Below are 24,902 nucleotides of genomic sequence, written 5' to 3' on the forward strand. Positions count from 1 at the left end.
CCCCCTCATCTCAGTAAATGACATGTTCATCCTTAATTGTTTAGAACAAAGCCTTGGAGTCAACCCCAACTTTTCTCTTAAACTTCATATCCACTCAAGCCATCATTAACTCACCTACCTTCAAAACACATCCAAAATCTGACCACTTAGCATCTCAACCACTATCACCCTGGTCCAAGCTATCACTATCCCTCACCTGGATTTCTGCAACAGCTTCCTAATTGGTAACTGTGCCTTCAGCCTTGTTCCTCCCTCCCCTGCATCCCCCGCCCCCTTCAGCTTCTTACACAAAACAGCCAAGGTAGTCCTTTTAAAATTTAAGTCAGGCTCCATTATTTCTCTGCTCAAAACCTTTCAGTGACTTCCCATCTCAATCAGAGCAAAAGCAAAGGCTCATATTAACTATTAACTACTTCCTAGTTTTTCCCCTGGTCACTCTGCTCCAGTTTTCTTGGCCCCCTTGCTATCCCTTGACTGCATTAATCATATTCCCACCTGAGACTAATAAGTGTTCCAGGCAGAAGGAATAGCTCTGCTTTCAAATAACTGATAACTTTTCTGTTCCAGAATGCAGCAAAAAAACAAGTTACCCAAAATAATACAAAATTTGTCTTGATAACAAAACTAGTGTGCACATGTGCATGTGCACACACACACTACACACACATTTCTAATCTCATATACAAAAAGATACATGAAAGCCTTAAATTAAAACAAGTTAGCATTTTTAACACAACATGGGCATAGCCAAGTGGTCCACCACTACCAAGTAAAATTGATAAAAGGAACACAGAGATGACTGAATTTTAGGAATTCTATTAATACATGACATCAACCAGTCAAATAAAAACAACTACCCTATCACCTCAATGTAACCACCCCCATGCCCACCAGAAAAACACTTCTTAAAATCAAACAGCCTTTTTTCTATACAACCCTAGGACTATTTTGCCCAACATGCTTTTGATATTTCATACATCATTGGAAACTTCTAGCCATCTCAAGGTGTAGTAATTCTGTCAAAAGATTTACTGCAGAATTCAGCTCAGGACACCTCTCAATCCCAAAATAATTTACTTAAGGTCTATTCCCCAACTACTTCAAAAGTCTCTTCAGTTCCATAAAACACTGGTACCAATTCAGAAAGCCATCCAACCAGCTGGAAAAGATTTTGCTTCTGAGATCACAGGACAACTTTTCAGCAGTCCTCAGTTTGAACCTGGCATAAAGCAGACTAAAAGGTCTATCAATAGCATCATTTTTCTAACACCAAAGACCTTCAATTTGCACAGATCCAGTCTCAAAGGCCCTAGAAGTCATGCACATCCACCAACCAAATGCAAGCTCCTCATATTGGTTATCATTTCCTTTATTATCTTCCTCCTGACTCTATTTCCACAGTGGATCTCACTCTTTCTTACCCCTCTCCTTTGGAAGCCCACATAAACCCTTTCCCAGTGAAAATATGAATCTTGAGGTCATCCTGGATCATTCACGTGGGCCCTAAATCCAGCGACAAGTATCCTTATAAGAGACACTCATAGGGAGACAAACACAGAAAGTAGAAAACAATGTGAAAACAGGCAGAGATTGGGGGTCTGTGCTCACGAGCCCAAGAATGCAAGGGCAGCCACCAGAAGTTGGACAAGGCCAAAAACAAACTCCTCTCTAAAACCTATGAAGAGAGCATAGCCATGCCTACATCTTGATTTCTGACTCTGGGCATCTAAAACCGTGAGAAAATAAATTTTTGTTGTTTTAAGCCATTAAGTTTGTGGTAATTTGTTACAGAAGACATAGGAAACTAATACACCTCCTAAGCAGGCTGTATCACATCAAGGGACCTACAGTGTTCCCAGCACAGCAGTTTCATCTCACATGCAAAATTTTTTCCACTTTTAAGGTTTATGCCATTCTGCTCTTATACCTTCTTTCTTCACTATAGTAATCTATTGATCACCAAAAACTCTTCAAGCATAATCTTCTCAAACCGAACTATTACAAACATCATAGGTTTTAAAATTCACATGAATGACCATAGGTTCTTAATCGCCTAAACTCTGATAACCTACCAATTCTTAGTCCATTTCAACTACACAATCCTTTTGCCACATCCAAGAGATAAGAGAAATATTCACTGAAAATCTGAGTCTGGTGGCTTGTCAAGTTCATAACCCTTTTCTGAAAATTCACCATGCCGACACGTACCTGCTTTAAAAAAAAAAAAAAAAGTGCAGGCCCTTAGGTAGTTCATAAATAGTTATATCCTGAAACTCCTGTCCCTATGCCCCCAAAGAGATTACTGACCGAAGAGCAGCCAACATGCAAGGTTTCCAATCTCACCACTACTAACATTTTGGAGCAAATAAAATCTTTGCGGGGGGTGGGGTGCTGGTGGTGGTGGTGTTTGTCTTGAGCATGGAGGGTATTTAACAGCAGCATCCCTGATGTGTACCTGCTAGATACCAGGAGCACCTTCCCCTCAGTTCTGACAATCAAATATATCTTCAGACAATGCCAAGTATTCCCTGGGAGGCAAAAATCATCCCTGGTTGAACATCTGGCTTACCTCGTTTTAATTCCCCCAGAGGAAATTTCTCAGCAACCTTCTGAGTCCTGAATTATCTTCAGGTTTCTATAAGGTCTAGTGTTTGGTGATTCCTGTTTTTTCCTTGCACAAGATCTGGCTCTACAAATAGTCTTCTCTTCCTTATTTCTCTGTGTATCCTGCCAATCCATTCACACACTATTTAGGGTAATCCAAGTATTTCTCACCTTCTAAAACGCCCAATTAATACTTACAGACTAAAAAGCATTTTAAAGAACATAAACTAATTACCACTAACCAAAAACATATCAAATGTCACAACTGAAGCAACAATAAACCATTAACAGAATGCAACAAAAACACACAGTAATACAAGGTATCGTCCCTAATAAATTTTTCCAAACATTCAAAGACAAATTCTCTCTATTACACTAGATTTATAATAGATATTCAGTAAAACTCAACATTATTCTCAACATTATTAGTTAAAACTCTAAAAAAGACAGACATGGACAATTTAATTTTTTTAATTCTCTTCTTCCACTGGCCTCTTAACAAATTAACATTCCCCAAGTGTTGTTCTCTTACCACAAAAGACACACATTAGATAATTTCATCTATACTCATACTTTCGATTACTATCTGTAAGCCATTAACATACAAATGAATATCCCCAACACAATTTCCATCCCTAGTGATACTCAGATATCCAACAACATACTGGACATGTCCATCCTGATGTCTTAAAGGCACCTTAAACTCAACTATCTAACAGTCAGGTCATTCCACTATGTCTGTTCTCCACAATTTATGATACTACCATCCACCCACATCAAGAAAATAAAACCAAAAAAAAAAAAAATTTACATGACAGCAACGATGACAACAGTAGCATTTACATTAGCAAAAATATCAAAAATAGCCCAAATGTCCAAAGGAGAAAAAAACAAAATGCCAAGGTAGAATTTTGATAGTCATTAGAAATAAGAAGTACATAAATTGCATAAAGTAATTTTGTAAGAAAGAGATAAATTAATGTGTCAAATATAAGTATTCTAACACAAAACACACTGAAAGAATACACACTAAAATATCAATAGTACTTACCTGTAGGGTGGTAAAAGATGGAGATGAAAGGGTATACAAAGAATTTTTTTAAATACCTTCCCATTTTACTTATATGTTTATGCAATGTTTGAATCTTTCACATCAAAAAAGAATGTACTTATCAGTCGTGAAATAACTAACTACATAGGGCTTCCCTGGTGGTGCAGTGGTTGAGAATTCACCTGCCAATGAAGGGGATACGGGTTTGAGCCCTGGTCCGGGAAGATCCAACATGCCGCGTAGCAACTAAGCCTGTGCGCCACAACTACAGAGCCTGCACTCAAGAGCCTGCGAGCCACAACTACTGAAGCCCGCGTGCCTAGAGCCCGTGCTCCACAACAAGAGAAGCCACCACAATGAGAAGCCCGCACACTGCAAGGAAGAGTAGCCCCCGCTCGTCACAACTAGAGAAAAGCCCACGCGCACAGCAACGAAGACCCAACGCAGCCAAAAATAAATAAATAAATTTATACATATAAAAAAAACTATATTGTGTTTATATCTATGTAAAATATATCGGGAAAGGTCAAAAGTGAAACTGGATGTCTACACAATAACCTGTACACAAATGTTCAAAGCAGCATTATTCATAACAGCCAAAAAGTGGGCATAACCCAACTGTCTATGAACTAACGAATGGATAAATAAAATGTGGTATGTCCATATAATGGAATATTATATTTAGCCATAAACAGGAATGAAGTACTGATACATGTTACAACATGGTTTAACCTTAAAAACATTATGCTAAGTAAAAGAAGCCAGTCACAAAATGCCACGTGTTGTTTGATTCCATTTATCTGAGATGTCCAGAACAAACAAATCTTCAAAAAAAGAAAGCAGATTGATGGTAGTAAGTGGGCAGGGGAAAAAAAAAAAGGAATAACATGTTAGTATAGGTATTTTCATCATTTTTGGAATGATGAAAATATGCTAAAATTAGTGGTAATGGTTGCACAACTCTGAATATACTGAAAACCCCAGAGTTGTATTCTATAAGGGTTGATTTTATCTCCATAAAGCTATTACCAAAAAAGTGAATCTGAAATGAAACAGACTTTAATATGCATCAGGCTTTTTAAATAAACCTAAATTTGTCTTATGAAAATTATCTATTTTTGTTTTTGAAGAAAAATTTCATTTAGTGACCATGGTCACAACAAAGTTTCAAATACTAGTTGAAATGATTTAACAAAATAAAACAAATTTCCATGTCAACAGGATTATCTTCATTAACACTACTAGTATTTATTTAATAACTCCATTTTCTGATGGGTTAATATAGTCTAAAACAATATATTTTAAACATAAACAGTGACAGATGCTAGGGATCAGCATATTTTCTATCTCAAATACCTTACAGATAAATTATCTAGGTATTATATATCTTCTAAAGTGGAACTATATCTGCATTATAAAGGATACGTCAGAAAGACTGTACTGGGCTTCCCTGGTGGCGCAGTGGTTGAGAGTCCGCCTGCCAATGAAGGGACACGGGTTCGTGCCCTGGTCCGGGAAGATCCCACGTGCCGCGGAGCGGCTGGGCCCGTGAGCCATGGCCGCTGAGCCTGCGCATCCGGAGCCTGTGCTCCGCAACGGGAGAAGCCACAACAGTGAGAGGCCCGTGTACCGCAAAAAAAAAAAAAAAAAAAAAGAAAGACTGTACTATCTGTAGGGGAAAAAAATAAGTTAAATTATACTTGCCTTTCTCTTAACCATCACTAAAGATGATACAATAGAAATATTTCCTCATATAAAGTCCTTAGAACAGTTCCTGGCACATCATAAGCATTTATTAATTTACTGATATAATATTTTTGATGAAAAGAAAACATGAAAAAAAATATTTACCTTAGTTACTCATTTCACTTAACTAATTATCAACTCTATTTCCATATTACCTTTATCCCTTTCAGCTTCAATAATTACATTAATTCTAAACTATTAAATTATTTACATTAAAGCAGCAGTTCTCAAAGTGTGGTACAGGGACCATGGGGATTCCAGAGACCCATTCAGGGGGTTCATGGGATCAAAATCATACACAGGTAAAAGATCAATTCAAAGCACAAACAGACCAATGAAATTTAATGCAACATTGTGTGAAAAGTATATAGATACAGTTTCAGATTCCACATTGCAACTAATCTTTAAGAAATTACCACTTGTTGGGACTTCCCTGGTGGTCCAGTGGGTAAGACTCAGTGATCCCAAATGCAGGGGGCCCAGGTTCAATCCCTGGTCAGGGAACTAGATCCCACATGCATGCCACAACTAAGAGCCCACATGCAACTAAAAAAGGATCGGGTACGCTGCAAGGAAGATCCCACGTGCTACAACTAAGACCTGGTGCAGCCAAAATAAATAAATATCAAGAGGAAAAACAAAAAAACCTTTATTTAAAAAAAAAAAGGCAATTACCACTTGTTGAGTTTTGTTGTAGAGTCAAAGAAGAGTATCACAATTATCTGAAAATGTTATTAAAGTACTCCTCCCAACACACTGGTGTGAAGCTAGATTTTCTTCATATGCTTCAACCAGAACAACATATAAAGATTGAATGCTGAAGCTGATAAGAGAATCCAGCTGTCTTCTATTAGGCCAAACATTAAAGAGATTTACAAAAATGTAAAACAGTTGCCATTCTTTCACTAATTTTTTTTGTTTTGGAAAATAGTTTTTCATTTAAAAAGTTATTTATATTAACCTGCAATTAGTTTATTATTTATTTTTCAATGAATTAATATACTTGTTAATTTCAAATACAATAACTGTGAATAGATATAACCCACATAAAACAAAAGCTATTTGGAGTCCTACATAATTTTAAGAATGTAAAGGGATCCTGACCAAAAAGTCTGAGGCCACTATATTAAAGTAATACTTAAGGGAATTCCCTGGCAGTCCAGTGGTTAAGACTCCACCCTTTCACTGCCGAGGCCAGGGTTCCATCCCAGGTAGGGCAACTAAGATCCTGCAAGCTGCGAGGTGAGGCCAAAAATAAATAAATTAATTAAATAAAAATTAAAGTAATACTTAAAACCCCATTTTTAATTTATATTCTGAGTTTTATCTCTCATGAGTCTCACATATGAAGCCATAAATCTTTAAAGTAAGCTGAAGAGCGCAGATGACATAAATCTTGATTTCTTCAGGTGTACTAAAATGAAGTTAAGCTTAAGATGTAGCTCCCTCAAAAAAGACAGGATGGTCAAGTAAACAGAATGATGTTATTGTCAAAAGTAACCACAGTATGCAGAAATAGAGCCAAAGAACTTTCGCTGTGCCAACAAAAAGGGAAGCACAGAAAAACACTGAAGGCTGAGCTTCAGAGGGGTTAACAGAGCCCTTAATTGAATTATGTATGGTAACAATTTTACTGGAGTTGGTTTCTACCTACCATCTAAACTTCTGATCACCTTCAGCTGAGGTTATTCAAATTACTCAACATGTAACATAAATCTGCTAACAAAACTCACGAAAAAATATTTAACTATTAAAAAAATCCATTGTGCAATGCTAGTCTCCTTCATTATTAGAATAATTACAGTCAGCTTTGTGCTGTGATGAATTACCAGGCTAAAAAGGGCCATCCAGCAAAAGAGGTTAATGACATCCATTAATTAGGGTCCTTTTTCAGTTCTTCTGGAAGCATAATTTACTGGTTTAAAGGCCTAGCACAAAATCTTGTTTGGGTCTGATGTTAAAAAAAACTACTTTTTAACTACAGAATTATAATACTAATCAACGAGAAATGACAGCATATTTTCTTTACCCGGGAATTAGTAAGGTGGGCAGAAGCTCATAACATAAGGGAGGTTTTGTTCTAAGAAGGGTACTTCCAAAGACACACATCTGACCTAAGGGGCATACACTGCATTCTGCCCAAAAGGGGGAAGTGTCTGTTACAGCTTTCTCATTTCTGCACATGCTCTAGGTCTGAATTTGCAGATTCCAAATTAAGCACTTTTTATCCCACTCTCATTTCTAATTCCACGGTGAGATTTTTTAAAGTTTTTCAAATTAAAAAAGTTCCATTGGTATTGATGCCTTGTGTAAAGCAGAAACTAAGGACTTAATCAGAAGAGGCTGAATATAACATAATTCACGGCATCCAAAATGTTTGAAATTGAAATTGTGTTTTACCTTTTTTTTTTTTAAATAACGTTTAGGTGAGGAAAAAACAAAGCACACCGACATCCCACTCTTCCACTAAGTAGCATTCTTTTACGGGTTTCTGTTAAGGCTATTTACTGAAACATCGTTTGATAATACTATTCAAATACTGTGTGCTGCAACTACTTCCTGCTAAAAGAATCCCTTTTCAGCTACCGAAGGCTACCCAAAAACAAGATGCACAGTACTTCTAAAACCTCAAGGATTTAACTCCTTCCTCCTCCCCCGCCCCCACTCCTGGAAAATACCGTACGTGCGGGTTTTCAAAACAAAACATTTGGGGATGAGGGAGGGGGAGGTTAAGGGTGTGGGAGTGGCAATGTTCTCCAATTTTTGGAGTTGCTATCTCTCCCATTCTGCCCGAGAAAAACAAACCCCCGTTATAAAACAATCTTAAGAATAGTGATCAAAATCGAGGACCCAATTCCCTTCTACTCGCATCTATCTCTACAAACTTCACTATGCCCCTCAACACACCCAATTTCTACTCCAGAGCAGCCCTGCCTGCGCCCAGACAGTCCTGTCCAACCAGAACCACACTATGACCTTGGACCCGGGCCACCGCTCCCCTCCCAGTCTAAGGGCCGTGAGGCCAGGATCCTCACATCCCGCCCAGCAGACTGCAGAGGCCTCAGGGTTCACGCAGGGTCAGCGGGGGGCGACGGGCAGGGGAGCGAGCCGCAGGACCGCAGCTCCGCCAGGGCTGGAACGGCGGGTTCGGGGGAGACGCACGGAAGGAAAGACGCCGGGGGTGGGGACGAGGCAGGGCAACCTGCGGGCCGGCGCCGACACCTCCCCGTCCGCCGCAAAAGGCTGCACGCCACCTCGGGGTCTCCGGAAGCCCGCGCGGCCACCTGGGGAGCCCCGGCCTGACCCCGTCCTCGGCCACGGCCCCTTACTACCGCTGACCACCCAGCGGGCCGCGGCAGGTGATGCGGCGACTGGGCAGCCGAGCCGCGCAGGTTGGTTACCTGCCTCAGGCGACCGCGCCTCCGAGCCGCCCACTCCCTCCCAGGGGCGCCAGGAGCCGGGACCCGAGGAGTAGGAAGGGCGTGCGAGGCAGCACGACAGAGGGGCGGACAGGAAGCGGGAGAAGCGTCCGGCTCTCCGGAGGGGCTGGCAACAGGGAGGCGAGGACGCTGGCGACGCGACAGCAGGCGGCGGGGCGGTCGGGACGCTACCGTACCTTCCTCGCTCCGGGCCAAGGGTCCGACGAGAGCTAGCAGACCGCCTCACATCCGGGTATCGGGAGACACTCAGCTGCTTCTGCCGCCACCACCGCCTCTCCCGCGGCGCAGCAACGCCAAACTTCCGGCGACGACGGCTACGCCTCGCCCGTCAGATGGGAGTTACCTGGGACCGTCTTGGGCGCGCTTGCGCAACGCTCCTTTTCTGCCTGAACCGGCTCAGCTGACGTGCCCAGAAGATGAAGATGGCCGCCACGCTCGTTGCGTGTCACGCAGTTTTTCACCCCGGCCCGGACTGCTGGGCGTCGGGGAAAGACGAGCCAGCGTCGGACCGCAGCGCAGGCGCGGTGGGAGGCCTCGCGTGCGCGCACCGCGGGTGGGCGCCTCTCCGGCTAGCGGCAGACTCTTCCCTTTACCCGCTCGTCTCTTGGAGTAAAGCCACGTACGCCCCCAGCGGTGGTGGTTTGTCTTGAAAATCCGTCGCCACCGGTTCTTCTGTTGGTTGCAGGTACTGCTCTCTGCGACTTTCAGTTCAGATACCTCTAATCCTCGACAGGGGCCAATGTAAAGAAAAGGGTGGACGATTGACCCTTCTCTCTCCTTCCCGGCACTGCACTCCAGCGCCTCCCCAAAATGCAGGGCTTCAGCGTCTCCTTGCACACTTTCCTCCCTGGGCATCAGAGCACGAGAGTCGACAAGAAATTGTAGAAAGTTCCACCACGTTTAGTCATGGCGGGTGTTCAAAGCTTTGACTCTTAGAGACCTCCAATGATAGAATCCAGGGTTCTCGCACTAGGATTCTTGGTTCTACCCTGCTTTTGAACACGCCCTCTGTGCTACTCTTTCCTTATTTGCAGAACTGTGAGGATGGGCAAATGGGTGCTATTGCCCTTGAGAATCTGAAGAGAGGTTCTCCACTTCCGGCCCTCCTTTTTTGAAGCCAAGTCCAGCCAAAATGTGCTCTAAGTTTGTGAAGCCTGATGTTTTTATGAGAATACATCTTCCACAAAACTTTATTGAGCTGCCTGTCAGTTTAGTTTGGGGAAGTTCTGTGGTTTAAAAACCAAAATGAGAAGTATTGGTGGGTGAAGCCATTGGTCACATCACCATACCTTGTGTTATGGCAAAAACCTGTCTTCCCCCCCGCCCATCCCCAGTGCCTGATACTTTCATTTGTCCCTTGTTCAACACAAGTTTAAACAAGTCCAGTTATATGGGGATTTTTTTTTTTCCCAGTAGTAAGTACTAGAGTACTAAACAATCATCATCAACTGGTTGGTTGAATCGGAGGATGTGGAACTGGGGATATGGAGGGGCGACTGTAAGTTATGCATGGATTTTCCACTGAGCAGAGTCTCTGTGCCCCTAACGCCAGAGTTGTTCAGGGGTCAGCAATATACTTTAATGGCATATACCAAACGGCTTAAATTGGGGAAAAACTCAGGAGTAGACTGCCAACGTGATTAAAGCTGGTTATCTACTGTTGATAGAATATCTGACCTATATTTGCCTTCACCTTCAGATTGTCAGACAATTGGTGGGATTTCTCTTTGTGTGTAAACCACTTTATCTGTAGTAACTCAAATTCTGGCATACACACATACACAAACCATATTTACAAGTTTCCATTTCCAAAAAATGGGCCTCTGCTTTTTTTTTAAAAGATGTTGGGGTAGGAGTTAATTAATTAATTAATTTTTGCTGTGTTGTGTCTTCGTTTCTGTGCAAGAGCTTTCTCTAGTTGTGGCAAGTGGGGGCCACTCTTCATCGCGGCGCGCGGGCCTCTATCACGGCCTCTCTTTTTGCGGAGCACAGGCCCCAGACGCGCAGGCTCAGTAGTTGTGGCTCACGGGCCCAGTTGCTCCGCGGCATGTGGGATCCTCCCAGACCAGGGCTCGAACCCGTGTCCCCTGCATTAGCAGGCAGATTCTCAACCACTGCGCCACCAGGGAAGCCCTTTTTTTTTTTTTTTAATATTTATTTATTTGGCTGCGTCTGGTCTTAGTTACAGCATGCGGGATCTTTTAGCTGCTGCATGCGAGATCTAGTTCCCTGACCAGGGATGGTACCTGGGCCCCCTGCATTGGGAGCATGGAGTCTTAACCACTGGACCACCAGGGAAGTCCCAGGGCCTCTCTGCTCCTGAGTAATCTATTCCACTATACTTGTATTGGCCACAATCAGGAGCGTTGGAATCTTTACAAATGTCACACCATATGAAATCATATGTATTTATTTTTGATACATAAGGAATTCATATTTGATGTATAATTCCTGTCTGCAATTTGTTCTAGGTTTTCTTTTCTAAAACTAAATACAATCAGGTGTTTAAGCATGCTGTGAAAATATAAAATAGTTTGCTTTTACAATACTGTATTATACACTTCAGAGTTGGGTCATTTGATTTGTTGTTTACTAAAAAATAATCATGATCCAGTGAATAAATTATCTTGCTTGACTGAGCTTTCAAAGATCATATAAGCTGACAGCGAATTTATCCTAGTAAAAATAGAGGCTTCCATTCCCGAGAGCTCTTGAGAAAGTCCCCGGGGGGGAGAGCTGTGATTGGTTAATCTTTTGCCATGTGCACATGCTAAAAACAAATGCTGTGGCCTAAATGATGCATCTTGGTGCTGAACATTATGGTTCTGTAAATTTGTGAAGTTCTTTTTCAGAACCCTACACAAGAAACATAAGCCCCTACTTGTAAATTCTTTTGCCAAACTTAAAATTGTGAATGTAATCTGGATTTGTTTAAAATGTTTGCTTTCCTTGCTCACTCCAAATTGCAGAACGTACTTTTTTGCGCATGCTTATCATTAACACATCTACTTCTAAAAACTACTGATGGAATGGTTGTATTGCCCCACATGTTGCATTCTCATTTCCTTGTTCCTTTTCTTTCTTATGACCAATCTAAATGCCTGTAATATATAAAACCTCAGCTAACTCCAAGAAGACGGAGTAGTCTCACTTTCAGACTGACCCTCCTGCTAGCAGCAAATAATGGCTTTTCTGTTGTTGCTCCATTCTTGATGACATTATTTCAGGACTCTTGACAGTTTTATACTATGAGAGAATAAAAATCCTAAAAAATTTTCAAGCTAGAAAATAAAAACAAAGAAAAATTATAGCAATTTGGTCCACATTGGATCACCAGGAGATTATTAGGAACTGTTCGGAAGACAGGGGGATAGATGTTGAGAAGGCAGCACACATATGTCCATTACAGTCTTGCTACTCAAATTGAGATCCATGGAATAGGAGCATCTTCATCAACTGAAAGCTTGTTAGAAGTGCAGAATTTCAGACCCCATACCAATGGAATCAGAATTTTCATTCTAATATTTCCTCCAGTTGAGTCCTATGCACATTAATGTTTGATGAGAATTGCCTCACAACATTCAAGAATTCTAATGACCAGGGATGAAGTCCAAGCTGGAGATACAAATTAAAGCCGTAGTTTTGGAGATCACCTAGGCTAAAGGAGAAAGTATCCATTAGAGAAGCATAACATGATCTCTGGATCTCTGGGCACTGTGGGGAACCCTTCTGAGGTTTGTGACCAGAATTTAAAGTGAAAATAATCAGTTAAATTGTGTGATTTTTCTGGACTTCTCTGGAGGCGCAGTGGTTAAGAATCCGCCTGCCAATGCAGGGGACACGGGTTCGAGCCCTGGTCTGGGAAGGTCCCACATGCTGCGGAGCAACTAAGCCTGTGTGCCACAACTACTGAAGCCCGCGCACCTAGAGCCCGTGCTCCACAACAAGAGAAGCCACCGCAATGAGAAGCCCGCGCACCACAACGAAGAGTAGCCCCCGCTCGCCACAACTAGAGAAAGCCCGCGCGCAGCAGCAGAGACCCAACGAAGCCAAAAATAAATAAAATTAAAATTTTAAAAAGTTGACATAGGGCTTCCCTGGTGGCGCAGTGGTTGAGAGTCCGCCTGCCGATGCAGGGCACACGGGTTCGTGCCCCGGTCCAGGAAGATCCCACATGCCGCGGAGCGGCTGCGCCCGTGAGCTATGGCCGCTGAGCCTGCGCGTCCGGAGCCTGTTGCCCCGCAACGGGAGAGGCCACAACAGTGAAAGGAGGAAGGCCCGAAAACCCAAAAAAAAAAAAAAAAAAATTGACGTAAAAAAAAATTGTGTGATTTTTTTCAGGCACGTTAAGTAATGTTGAGGTTCCTGGTGTTGGAGCAGAGTTAGCATAATCCTCTGGACTTCTCCCAGAACTTCCTTTCATTGAGTAAATTTCGTGCTGCTGAATACACGGAGCCCTGCCATGCCCGTTAATGGGATTTAATCTCCTCAAATTTCCCTCTTACCGGAAGTTTCCTCCTAAAGCAAACCCCCTCAGCAGTTGCAAGGCACACCTCCAGCCGCCAGGGGCCGCAGTGGCGCTTCTCACGGCCGGAAGGGAGAGCTCAAGGGTGGTCTCGGCGTTTCCGCCGTGCGTCCGCACCGGTACGCGCGCTCTTTACGTCGGAACCCTGGGATTAAGTGTTTCCGGCCATTCATATTCGTAGCCGGTCGGCGCTCAGTTGTTGGGTTTTGTTCGCTATCCGACCGAAACGGTGACGGCGCCGCTAGGATGAAGCTCGTGAGGTGAGGAAGTGACCAGGCGGGGTGAGGGACTGTGAGGGGACAGTCTGAACGGTGTGGGCCGGGAGCGGGAGGCTGGGCTGCCCCAGAGGCTGGAGGCGCGAAAGCCGCGTGTGCGCGCGGCCTGCTAACGGCCTCCGGCGCCCGCCGCTCCCGTCCCATCTTGGCCGCGCCGCCGCGGCCGCTCGGACCTGGGCTTCAGACTGGGTCGCGCGGGGATCCCCCGTATTTTCCAAGAAGTGGAGGTAAAGGCCGGGCCAGGTTTTCCCACCCAGAGTCTTCGAGGCCGTAGAGGTGCAGCGCCAGGCTTACAAGCTACTCCCGGTGACTTACCGACTTTCATTTTGAGTAGAACTTGTGCTCTAGTCTGGGTTGCGTTTCTGGCTCGTCTCAGCCTCAGGAGCCGGCAAATATAACTAGGTCCACGCTCCCTGAGAATGTGGGAGACATAAAAATACTACTGCGTAAGTAGTTTAAGTTAAATGCGTTTTTCGCGATGAAACTACCATCACACTTAAAAGAGTACTTAGAAGCTGTAGGAGTTTATCTGGAAATAATGAAACCTAATTCCGAAATGTTTCAAATCAGGGATGGACTTTCGATTCCGTAAGTTTATCCTATCACTTCTTTCCCCCCCCTTGTTGTTACTTACTAGACTTAACGTTATTCAACCGACATTTCCCCTTAAAATAGGACTTTGCTTTAGGAAAAAAAAGTCTCCCAACGTGGGACAGAATCTATTTTCTGTATATTTTGACTGATTACACAGATAATCGAGATTTCTTCTGGTTCATTTCTGTGTTTAAATTTGGCCGGTTAGCTGAGCCTACTGAAAACTTGTTTACTGATTGGAGTAATTCATTCTAAACTACTTGCAAATAGATTGGGGTTTGGTGTTTTTCCTTGAGGCTGAGAGCTTGCAGCATAGAAGCAGAGGTTTCTAATAACCCAGCCGGCAGTCACAAACTAGGATTGTCAGTGTTATTGGGCACCTGTTACACTGTGCTCTCATAATGTATGCTTTTTTTTTCCGACACAGAGTCCCTGCCTTGTTGGAGCTTTATGTTTTGTGGTGAAGGTAGACAAGTAGGTAGTTTCTAGTATGTTTGAAATATCATATAAAATCCTTATTGTTATATTCAGGGTGGAGTTTGTAGAGAGGGCATTTAAGGTTAACTTTTTGTCCATTTTTTTCTTACAGTTTTATTGAGATGTAATTGGCGTACGACACTGTATAACTTTAAGGTATACAGCATAATTATTTGATTTACATCCATCACGAAGTGATTAACACAATAAGTTTAGTGAGCATCCATCGTCTTATATAGGTACAAAATAAAAGAAATAGACAAAAAATTTTTTCTTGTGATGCGGACTCAAGATTTACTCTCTTAACTTTCATATATAACATACAGCAGTGTTAATTATATTTATCATGTTGTACATTACATCCCTAATACTTATTTATCTTATAACTGGAAGACTTTGTCCATTTTTATTTGAAGTATAACTTTGGGGGGAAACATCTCAGAATTTAAAGTTTATTTTTTCAATTTCTCAATACCTGCCAGTCTGAATCTGTAGTTAAGTTTTATGTCATACTCTTTGGAATCAGTTTGTCTCATTTAAAGATAGTCTGTGTTGTGACGGAATTTTCCTATAAATTTTAATGGCTGTACTGAATCCTATTCTGTGTCTTACACTATAGAAATAAAATTTCTAATAACTGGAGAATGTGTTTTACGCCAGGAAAAATGGGTGTTTGTCTAACTGGTTTGCGGTTTTGGTTGACTTTGTTATTTCTTTATCTCAGTTGGTGACACTGTTATACTGTCTCCCTAACCAAAAACCTGGGAGTCGTCTTTGACTTCTTCCTCTTGATAATCCTGATAATCTGATAAATTGCTAGGTTTTGGCAAATTTACCTACCTAATATAAGTATCTTTCACTATCCCATTCTCTTTGATTTTTGAATTTAATAGTGTGAGTTTGGATAGCATTTCAGTGCTATACTGAAGGAGATACCATTTTATCTGAATATCTGAGTATTATCTGAATATTTTAAGTTACAGTATTATCTGAATATCTTAAGTTACTGTAATGGACATATGTGTGCTTATCTGAATATCTCTAAGTATCTTTCACTATCCCTTCTCTTTGATTTTTGAAGTTAATAGTGTGAGTTCGGATACCATTTCAGTGCTATACTGAATGATACCATTTTATCTGAATATTTGAGTATTATCTAAATATCTTAAGTTACAGTAAGCAGAAAGAATTCAGGTAGTGAAGGATTCATCAGAAAATAATTTGAATTTGCTTGGTTCCTTGGCTCGGATAACTGTGTTTATTTCTCCTACCCTCAGTACACCTTCCTTGCCACTCCAGTCGACACCACTAAGCTGTTCAGCCTCCCTTTTCTTCCCACCCGTGTTCTTTAATCTCACTTCTTAAAGTAAATATCTCATAACAGTGAAATTCAGTGTGCATTTCCCAATTTTGAAAAATGTATACACCTGTGAAACCCAAACTGCTGCCTGGATAGTGAACTTCTGGACTCTGTTCTGTTTCATTGACCTATTTGTAGTTCCTGTGTCTTGATTACTTTAATCTATCTATTGCTCTAGCCACCTAATTTGTCTTCCGATGTGGCACTCCACTCCATTGATGAAAAGCCTTCAGTAGTTCTCCTAGGGGAATTCTTTTTTTTTTTTTTTTTTTTTTTTTTTTTGCGGTATGCGGGCCTCTCACCGTTGTGGCCTCTCCCGCTGCGGAGCACAGGCTCCAGACGCGCAGGCGGAGCGGCATATGGGATCTTCCCAAACCGGGGCACGAACCCGCGACCTCTGCATCGGCAGGCGGACTCCCAACCACTGCGCCACCAGGGAAGCCCTAGGGGAATTCTTTAACAGAGCTTGGGCATTCCATGAAAGGAACCTCTTCCCTACTCATTTTCTTGGACTTAGTATTCTATCAGTAATACCTATAATTTCTGTGTACCTTGTGCTGTTTCTTACTATATCTTTGCTCTAGTCTCTCTTTGCTGCATATTTCCAACTTTTCAGACTTACTAGAAGTCCACTAAGATCTGACTCCTTCCTACCCATGCTACATTATATTCATGGTAAGAACCTGTGCATATCTCCGTTGTGATTTAAATTTACGTAATTACTTAAAAAAAAAATCTTTCATGTGTCTGTTCTTCCTTACAGAGTTTGAGCTCCTTGGGGGCCTAGTCTTACTCATTTTTAATCATTACCAAGCACAGTGACTACCATATAATATATAATGATAAATACTATTTATCAAAGAAATATCCTTGGACTTGATAAAATGTATTTTGATTGTTTCAGAGGTTTTCTTTCTGGTTTTCCTTTTATTTCCATATGGTAGACTGCTTGATTAATAAAGTATTTTATTTTTACTTGAATCCTGCCTGTTTCTAAAAATGATTTGAAAGAAGTTTTATAAAACTAGTAGTTATTACTGGATGGGACAATTAAAGTAAAAACAAATTTTAAATTGATAATGGGAAGAAACCATTCGGTGAAAATTCTAGGCTAATATAGTTATATTAAATTTGAGCTAAGTTAAAGAATTCTTATCTGGTGAAATAAAGGATTACCAATTCATTAAGAGAGACTTTTTTTCTTGACAGCAAATATGGAAAGGGAAGGGATTCAACACACAGTTTTTTCTTTGTATGAGAACAAGTTTGGGACTTGTCTTATGCAAGACCAAGTAATTTCCCCTTTTTTGATGGCTGTCTATACCACTTCAAAAGTTGTATTTTAAGCCTGATTTCCCTTTAATCATTGAAACATTTTAGCCAACTTATTCAGTGCCTGTTACAATCCAGGATTAGATACAAAGTTCATGATTCTTAACCTCAAGGATAGACTAGTTGGGGAGAAAGTAGGTAATCTTAACATTTAGTGTGATCGGGTATACAAAGTACATACTATAGACCAGAAATTTTGAATATGAGTTGTATATTAGATCATACTGTAGGATTATTGTTCATTTTTCTAGATGTGATTGTGGTGTTATGGTTATGTGGTAGAATGTCCTCATGAGAAAATGCATGCTGAAGTGACTGCAGTTTACTTTCAGATAATGTGGTGACAGTGTAAGTGGGCGGGGAGGGGCACACACAAATGGTAACATTTTCATAGTGTGTGAACCCTTCAGCTTCCTCTGCAATATTTCATAATAAAAAGTTGGAGAACAGAAGAATAGATGAAGTGGGGAATGGATGACTATTCAGTAAATGTTATTGAAGCACCTGGCTATCCAACTTGGGAAAATCATAAAGGCCGCTTCCTACCTCACATTGCACAGAAAAGAGATGAATTCTAGGTGGATTAAAACTCTAAATGTAACAGTAGAAGAAAATAAGAGACTTTTTATAATCTTGGGATGGGAATCATCTTTCTAAACAAATTACATACCCAAGAAGGATTCATAAATTTAACAACATAAAAATGAAAAAAAATTGTATGGCTAAAGAAAACCATGAACTTGAATTGCTGTGGCAAACTGATAGAAAATAAAAGAAGAATTCGACCTAATTGGAGTTGTGAATAATGTGAATAGGAAAATAACAGAAGAAATACAGATTTCCTGTATTCATGAAGAATTATTCAACAAGTGATAGGGAAAAGCAAATTGCCTTTTTTCCCCTATCAAATTGACCAAAACAAGATTGGTGACAGTTAGTGTTGGTGAGGATTTGCATAAATGAATTTGGTGGGGGTTTGCATAAATGTCTCTAAATGCTAAATGAGAACTAAAAGTTACAGAAGCCATTATAGTATGGCCCAGTTTCTGTAAAAGTAAATTTTATGTAAATGCTTATGTTTGCATATAAAATGGTCTAGAATATCCCCACATGCCTGGAGGAGGGTTAGAAAAGGAGACTTTTTACCTTATTTATACACATACAATAAGAGTATAATCTTTTAATACCAATTATAATGTATCATTTTTTTCAGTTTCATTGAGATATAATTGACATACAACACTGTAAGTTTAAGGTGTACAGGATAATGACTTACATAAGCTGTGAAATGATTACCACAGTAAGTTTGTTAACATCCATCATCTCATATGTATACAAAAGAAAAGAAAAAAATGGCTTTTTTCTCATGAGAACTTTAAGGATCTAGTCTCTTAGCAGTTTTCAAATATACCATACAGCAGTATTAACTATAGCCATCATGTTGTACATTACATCTCCAATACTTACTGTCTTATAATTGGAAGCTTGTGTTTTTTGAGCACTTTTATCCATGTAATTTCTTGATTTCAGTTTTGTGGCTTACAGTGACTTCAGGATCTATATGCATGGATCAGAGGTTAAGCTGTATAATGGCTTAGAGAATCAGAAATGTCCAAGTGACAATTTCTGTTACTGTGCTCTTTCATAAATGTTAAGGGTATCATTCAGGGAAAGCTGAAATTGTTATGCAAGGTATTAACAGGAATTGGTGCAGATAGCATCCATAGTAGGTTTTCAGCATCTAGAAATTTCACCCTTTGGCTTAATAATAATAATAAACATGTTTTTGAAGTGTTAAAAGTGAAAATTTATCATTTTATTCCTATTGTCTTTATAGATTTTTGATGAAATTGAGTCACGAAACTGTAACCATTGAATTAAAGAATGGAACACAGGTCCATGGAACAATCACAGGTATGGAGGTTGGACTGCGTTTATAACACTTTTTATTTCCTATCTCTTTCACCTACAGGCCAGAATTCTTTGGTTAATGAATGTTTTATATAGTACAAATCTCATTCCTTTTGTCCTATTTCACTGACCTTCTTATTTAAGCCTCACCTTAAGTTCTTATGCTAAGACCAGACTGGATTCCCCAGGTTATCCTATGTGTGACCACTGTTTTCCTGCTTTATGCCTTTTCTACTTTTGCCTGTACGTGTCCCCTGGAATGTTGCATCTTACAAAACACATATTACTTGTATCAGAATTTTGTGTCCCCTGTTAGATTGTAAAGTCCTTGAAGATAGAGGATGGAGTTTCCATGTCTGATTATCCTGGGTAAAAAATATGTGGGAAATGGGAAGGGGGTGTTGAGGAACCATAATTTTATCTAAGCATAACATATTAGAGTATTATATTTGTCTTTTTTCTTAGGTGTCTAACTCTTTAATGATATTGTATGTATGATATGTAGTTTTATATTTAAAGCCACTGTGATTCTTCACTAATAGTAGCTGCTGCCCCCAAAAAGGGCAAATTTTTAAAAGAATTGATGAAAGAAAATGCTATCTTAGCATATGGTACCATTCTACTCTCTGAAATATTTAAATTGTAAATTTATAAATAATTTTTTAACATGTAGATCCAGCATCTGAGTAAACAAGAGAAATATATAGTATTAAACTGATAATATTTGTGAGTCCACCAAAACTTTGCAACACCAATTGCTATGAAAGGAAATCTGTATAGTTTAAGGTTTTGATACAGTCTGATCATATCTGAGGAAATGTAATTTCTGTCCTGTTAAAATTCCGTGATTTTAAACAGTGATTTAGTCTGCTCTTTTCTGAGCTCTGTGTTGCATGTTGTAGAGGAAGCAGAGTGTTCTTTTTTTTTTTTTGCCGTACGCGGGCCTCTCACTGTTGTGGCCTCTCCTGTTGCGGAGCACGGGCTCCGGACACACAGGCTTAGCGGCCATGGCTCACGGGCCTAGCTGCTCCACGGCATGTGGGATCTTCCCGGACCGGGGCACGAACCTGTGTCCCCTGCATTGGCAGGCAGACTCTGAACCACTGCGCCACCAGGGAAGCCCTCTTCCTGCTTTTTAGGAATTCAAAATCTAGTGATGGAAGACACTCACAAAAGTAATATAATGTAAGGTTTGCCTCACATACAGTAGGCACTTAATAAATGATGTCCCAGGAGGAAAATTTAGTAAATTGGGGGAGCAAAATCGAGTAAAAATCCAATTCCCTCCCCCAGTGACAACCACTGTTTCAAGTTTCTTATATCCTGAATATATATTTTAGTCCTCGCAATAGGGATAATCATACTATCTACCATAAGGACATTGAGGATTAAACTGAAATGCCTTAGCATGCAGTTCCTGGAACATAGAAAGAGATCATAAATCTTTTGGTTTTTTTCCCCCTCTCCCTCGTTGTATCAAGTTCCCCAACAAGATGGAATGTATCAAAAGTCTATTAATTTTGGGAAAGAAGAGTACAGAAGATTAGTAAACAACAAGCTAAGGAAAAATCTAGTGAAGGAAAGATTTCTGATTTATACAGACATAATTACCAGTTGTAGAACAGATAATACTCTTCTATAACATCGTACTAACAGTGGCTTGATAGATTAATTGGTTGCCTTCCTTATTATGCTAATAACTGTCCTCTTTTTTCCCTCCAGGTGTAGATGTCAGCATGAATACACATCTTAAAGCTGTGAAAATGACCCTGAAGAACAGAGAACCTGTACAGCTGGAAACACTGAGTATTCGAGGAAATAACATTCGATATTTTATTCTGCCAGACAGCTTACCTCTGGATACACTTCTCGTGGATGTTGAACCAAAGGTGAAGTCTAAGAAAAGGGAAGCTGGTAAGTTTGAAGGATTATAAACATTTTTGTGTCTGGCGTATTTATGCCCTAATCTGCTATTCAAAATATGTTTATATTTGCAAACAACACGGGTTGGTTGGTTTGTTTTAATTGCCTCTACTTGCCATGAGTACATATAGTGTTTCTTACAGTTCCTGGTATTGCTATTCAAAAGACTGATGTTCTTACTTCCTGTCCCTTTGTGCATGGCCTGGTCCCCTAATCCCTGCACACTTTGGAAAATTCGGAGATTGAGTCTTATTTTTTTAAATAAATTTATTTATTTATATTTATTTATTTATTTTTGGCTGCACTGGGTATTTGTTGCTGCGTGCGGGCTTTCTCTAGTTGCTGTGAGCGGGAGCTACTCTTCATTGTGGTGTGCGGGCTTCTCATTGCAGTGTTTTCTCTTGTTGTGGAGCACGGCCTCTAGGCGTGCAGGCTTCAGTAGTTGTAGCATGTGGGCTCAGTAGTTGTGGCTCACGGGCTCTAGAGCACAGGCTCAGTAGTTGTGGCGCACAGACTTAGTTGCTCCGAGGGCTGTGGGATCTTCCTGGACCAGGGATCGAACCCGTGTTTCCTGCATTGGCAGGTGGGTTCTTAACCACTGCGCCACTAGCGAAGCCCAGAGATTGACTCATTATTCCTGATATTCTGAAATTTTTTAATGACTTAGCATTTTGTCCACTGTTGTTCTGGGTACTTGGTGGACCCTTTCAGTATGGATATTCTTGCCATTTAGAGCTAAGAAATTTACTTGTGTAATGATAAATTTCTTCTGTTTTGCTTGTTCTGTTCTTTCTTCCAGGAATTCTTAATAATTGGATCTTCTGACTGATTCCTTCTGAGTCTTTTCTTTTATTTTTCCTCTCTGTCTTTTATTCTGTACTTGGTGTTGTTTTCTCTGGTTTCTCTTTTTATTTGATCTCTTAGTTTGGTCTTTATGTTGAAGGTTTTACTATAGTATCTTGCATTTTGGCCATCTGTTTAAGAAGGACTCTGAAAAGAGAACTTCTGGGAATGGAGGCTGGACTCCTTAGAGGGTGGGTTCAAAGTAAGTTGGCTTCCCCACTGAGGAGACCTAAAATTTCAGGATCTGGAAGTCTTTTCTGGAGCTGGTTTTCTCAGAAAAAGATTCTAGTCACCTACTGTGGGAGATATATGTCTGGCAGCCAGCATTATAGGAGAAGGGCAGGAGAAAGGGGCTGATACTAAACAATGATTTTGAGGCTTTTCCTTCCACTCACACTAAGAAATATATTGTACTTTGCATCATGACCTATTCATACATATAAATGAAACAAAAGCTTCAGGAAGAATTTAGTCTTAATACATGCAGATGCCCTTAAGCTTCCTATCGTATTCTCTTTCAGTTTAAAAAAAAAAAAAAAATTCAGGTTGTAACACATAGCTTGAAAAACACTGACTTGATCCCCCTGTTCCTTCCCTCCAGCTCTGTGACTTTTGCTGCCATCCACTTTGCAGGTGTTTTCAAATCCGAAGCCTTTCTGCTTCAAGGTCTTTGGGTTAATTTTATCTTTTCTCTCCTACCTACCTGTCAGGGAAATAATCATTAGCTTTGCAAGGTGGGGAAGAGGACTAGCCAATCTACTGCTCTGCATAAGGATTGTCAACTTCCCCCCCCCCCATGTTTTCAGCCCCCTGCCTCATCATCTCACCCCTGGCTTCCAAGGTCCTAGGTCTTTTAGAAGTTATTCTTCCTTTACTAAACATTTGTAGGTTTCAGTCTATTTTCTGACTTAAAAAATTGTTGAAATCTTTCAACCACTGTGTTTTTTCAGCATTTGTTTTTTCCCCCTTATGGATATTTGCCATTTTTATTCCTTTTCTATCATGAATAGTACTTCAGAGGGAATTGGAGATAAGTGTGGTTAATCTGCCTTGTTTTAAGAGAAGTGCTAGACTTACTCTGTTGCTTTGAATGGTAAGACTAGGAACAATTGGTAGAAATGTCAAGATTTTTAAAATATTCATAGATGTCTGAAAATGAAAAGTTCACAGCTAGGATGACCAGATAACAAGGATATTGTTACTGGATTAAAGTACTAGGTTATGATTGGATCAGATGACTTAAGATTCTGAAAAGTCATGAAGTTGTTATTTGATGTAATATATTTTAAGTTTTCTTGGCATGAATTAACTAACTTGAATTCTATACAGTAACAGAAACATCTGGTGCATAGTGTTTGTGTTCTGTTCCGTTAGTATTATATCTTTTTCATCTTGTGTGAGGTTCAAATCATTTGTATTTTATTTTGTGGTGAATTTGAGGCACGATACAAAGAAAAAATATTTTAAAACTTGATGAATTTCTCAGTAAATAAAGTCAAATGAAACAAATATTTAGGTATTAATAGGCCATCAATTCTTGGTTCTGTATGATAAACTGTCGGGAAAGGGTGACTGAGGTTACATTTGAGAGAAGCTGAATTAAACTTTTCTTTACTGTAGGTGCTGTTTGTGGTGGCCAGGTAACATCAGCACAGAAGAGAATTTCCTTTACTTTGTTTCTCTCTTCCCTCAGTTGCAGGAAGAGGCCGAGGCCGAGGAAGAGGAAGAGGACGTGGCCGAGGAAGAGGAAGAGGGGGTCCTAGGCGATAATATCTCTCAAGACTACTATTTCAAAGTAGTAGGTATTATGGGATATTTTCTGTACAGGTTTTGTTGTTTATGGCAGGCAAGGAAGAGGAAGAGGACATGGCCAGGGCAGAGGAAGAGGGGGTCCTAAGCGATATTGTCTCTCAAGATTACTGTTTCAAAGTGATAGGTACTATGGGATATTTTTTGTACAGGTTTTGTTTGTTTATAACAGACGAAGAGGAAGACGTGGCAGAGGAAGACTACGTGGCTAAGTTAGAAGACGGTGCCTAAGCAAATTGTGTCTCTCAAGATTATGATTTTAAAGTGATCGATGCCCCGGGTGCTTTTTGTACAGGCTTTGTTTGTTTGTGGCAGTTTTTAATAAACATAAATGTAGGACAGAGTTGTCTATTGACTATATCATATTAAGTTTTAATAGTTCATATATATATTCATGATACAAACACAATAAGAGCTAAGCGTTACTACTAGGCAGTCTCAGAATAATTCCAATCTTAGATCAGGCTTTTAATTTTTTGAACTAAAATATTTCTTTTATGAATATTTGTAGAATATACACCTTTTTATTTCACATGCACTGACTATGCGTTTTGTTTTTTTTAACATCTTTATTGGAATATAATTGCTTTACAATGGTGTGTTAGTTTCTGCTTTATAACAAAGTGTATCAGTTATACATATACATACGTTCCAATATCTCTTCCCTCTTGCGTGTCCCTCCCTCCCACTATGCGTTTTATTGTTTTACCTTGACTCCATTCTGTGGAACCTTCGTACAGGTGAAATAAGTTCTTTTTGGTACCTCAGAAACTAAAGACCTATGGAATTAGGTCTAAAATTGATTCTCCTTTCCTGAGTTTTATTCCATGGAGACTTAGGTTCTTAGTAAAAGGTGATGATCATCTTCTAAATTAAGAAGTCATTGCTTTTGTTGTCATTGTTAATGGTTTTTTGGTTTTATTTTACTTCTTTTGGGCCACACTGCAGGGCAGGTGGGATCCTAGTTCCCTCACTAGGGATTAAACCCATGCCCCCTGCATTTGAATTGAGG

At 40.2% G+C, this 24,902-nt stretch overlaps 2 protein-coding genes across 9 annotated transcripts in view; one reads left to right on the forward strand and one right to left on the reverse strand.

The window, feature by feature from the left end:
- The window catches only part of ESCO1 (establishment of sister chromatid cohesion N-acetyltransferase 1), a 78,592-nt gene extending 69,397 nt beyond the window's left edge, over positions 1-9,195 (reverse strand). For 3 of the 5 annotated variants that reach the window (XM_027127576.1, XM_027127575.1, XM_027127573.1), the window contains exon 1: positions 9,018-9,187. The gene's annotated coding sequence lies outside the window, so the exon portion shown is untranslated. Of the gene's footprint in view, positions 1-9,017 lie in introns of all 5 variants that reach the window. The other 2 variants (XR_003437250.1, XM_027127577.1) reach the window with 2 other exon arrangements.
- Positions 9,196-13,493: 4,298 nt separating this feature from the next.
- On the forward strand, positions 13,494-24,233 carry SNRPD1 (small nuclear ribonucleoprotein D1 polypeptide). 4 transcript variants are annotated; one of them, XM_027127579.1, is made up of 5 exons: positions 13,494-13,626; positions 19,242-19,318; positions 21,038-21,229; positions 23,775-23,883; positions 24,043-24,233. In XM_027127579.1, the coding sequence occupies exons 1-4, from the start codon at positions 13,613-13,615 to the stop codon at positions 23,849-23,851; spliced, it is 360 nt and encodes a 119-aa protein (XP_026983380.1). In that variant the 5' UTR covers positions 13,494-13,612; the 3' UTR covers positions 23,852-23,883; positions 24,043-24,233. The 4 variants fall into 4 exon arrangements, with proteins under 4 accessions (XP_026983380.1, XP_026983383.1, XP_026983379.1 ...); XM_027127582.1 differs by having other exon boundaries at positions 24,063-24,233; XM_027127578.1 differs by having other exon boundaries at positions 23,775-23,879.
- Positions 24,234-24,902: the final 669 nt, after the last annotated feature.

Source organism: Aethalodelphis obliquidens, unplaced genomic scaffold (assembly GCF_003676395.1).
Source record: "Aethalodelphis obliquidens isolate GAN/ISIS:26980383/991018 unplaced genomic scaffold, ASM367639v1 scaffold32, whole genome shotgun sequence".
Taxonomy (NCBI): Eukaryota; Metazoa; Chordata; class Mammalia; order Artiodactyla; family Delphinidae; genus Aethalodelphis; species Aethalodelphis obliquidens.